This window comes from Sinocyclocheilus anshuiensis, unplaced genomic scaffold (assembly GCF_001515605.1).
Source record: "Sinocyclocheilus anshuiensis isolate Anshui unplaced genomic scaffold, SAMN03320099.WGS_v1.1 scaffold5000, whole genome shotgun sequence".
Classification (NCBI taxonomy): Eukaryota; Metazoa; Chordata; class Actinopteri; order Cypriniformes; family Cyprinidae; genus Sinocyclocheilus; species Sinocyclocheilus anshuiensis.
Genome location: NW_015540837.1, coordinates 135,426 through 136,742, shown reverse-complemented (window position 1 = coordinate 136,742; position 1,317 = coordinate 135,426). Strand labels below are relative to the sequence as shown.

General features: G+C 28.4%; 1 protein-coding gene across 1 annotated transcript in view; it reads left to right on the top strand.

Moving 5' to 3' along the window:
- Positions 1-186: 186 nt before the first annotated feature.
- LOC107687390 (interleukin-1 receptor type 1-like) overlaps positions 187-1,317 on the top strand; it is a gene marked incomplete at its 5' end in the record, with an annotated part of 3,698 nt that continues 2,567 nt past the window's right edge. The window contains 2 exons of the mRNA XM_016484685.1: positions 187-396; positions 484-624. Coding sequence (XP_016340171.1) covers positions 187-396; positions 484-624 — 351 coding nt within the window. The remainder of the gene's footprint in view (positions 397-483; positions 625-1,317) is intronic.

The window sequence follows — 1,317 nt, the reverse complement described above, 5'->3', positions numbered from 1 at the left end:
TATATGAATATACATATATGCATGTAAATACATGTAAATATTTTCTAAATATATGCATGCATGTGTGTGTGTGTATTTATATATTCATAATAAATATACACCGTATGCACACATATATTATGTAAACAAAAACTTTTATTTTGGTTGCGATTAATCATGATTAATCGTTTGACAGCACTAATAGAGAGAGAGAGAGAGAGAGAGATCTTTTTTATGATGTCCAACCACTTTGCTTCTGCTTGTCTCGTTTCATCAGTGTGAAAGAGGGAGAGCGAGACTACATGCTGTCTGTTCTTTACATCCCAGAAGTCACAGAGGAATATTTATACACTAATTTCACCTGTGTTGTCCAACACCCAGTAGGTTCGGATTTTGGAAAAGTCTTTCTTATTCCTGGTGAGCTCTAGTTCATCTTTTACTCTTGCACATTATTAGTTAAAGTCTCCTCTTTTCTAACCTGCTTTCTCGTCTTTCTCTCTCCAGCGAGTCAGAATGAGCGTTATTACTGGATCGGTCTTGGTCTGGTGGCTCTGCTCATATTACTGTGTGCCGTTGCGTTTCTCTTTAGAGTTGATCTGGTTCTGGCTTACAGGGCTGTTTGCTCGTCTGCTGCCATAAGCAGTGGTATGTTTTTATCTCAGATTCATTTATTTTAGTGATTGTTCTCTGTAGAGATGCTTTCAAGTAGATTGACTTCAATGACCATGTCAGTGGTTTAGTTTTAAGCGAACAGATTTCACTGTAAGTGCCTATAAATACTTATTCTTTCACAAAACAATTTCAATTGCACAAAACCATCACATTTAAAATGTAATAATTATTAATATTAAATATCATTATAAAATGTACATTCTATATATATATATTATTGTTATTATTATATATAATAATTATATTATATATAATTTTTTGCATTGTATTATTATTTCTCAATGACAGTTATGCACATTTTAAATGTAAATTCTCATTATCGTAATGTATCTGAATGTTTTTTATTTATAATGTTTTACTTTAATACAGAATTTTTTTTTTTTAAGTCAGCCAAAATTAAACAGTACAAAAAAATACTACTATAATTTATGTTACAATTTCAATTAATTTTGAGATTATGAGAGTTTTAAATATATTATGAGAATGAAATGAACTGAAAATAATGTTGCAATGCAAAAATCTTATCCTGCTCGTTAAAAATCTGCTCCTAAATTAGGCTTGTGCAAAGATAAATTATTATTATTTTTAATTATTATTTAAAAATAATATTTAAAATAAATAAATTATTATTATAATTTTTTTTTTTTTTTTTGTAAAATATGACTT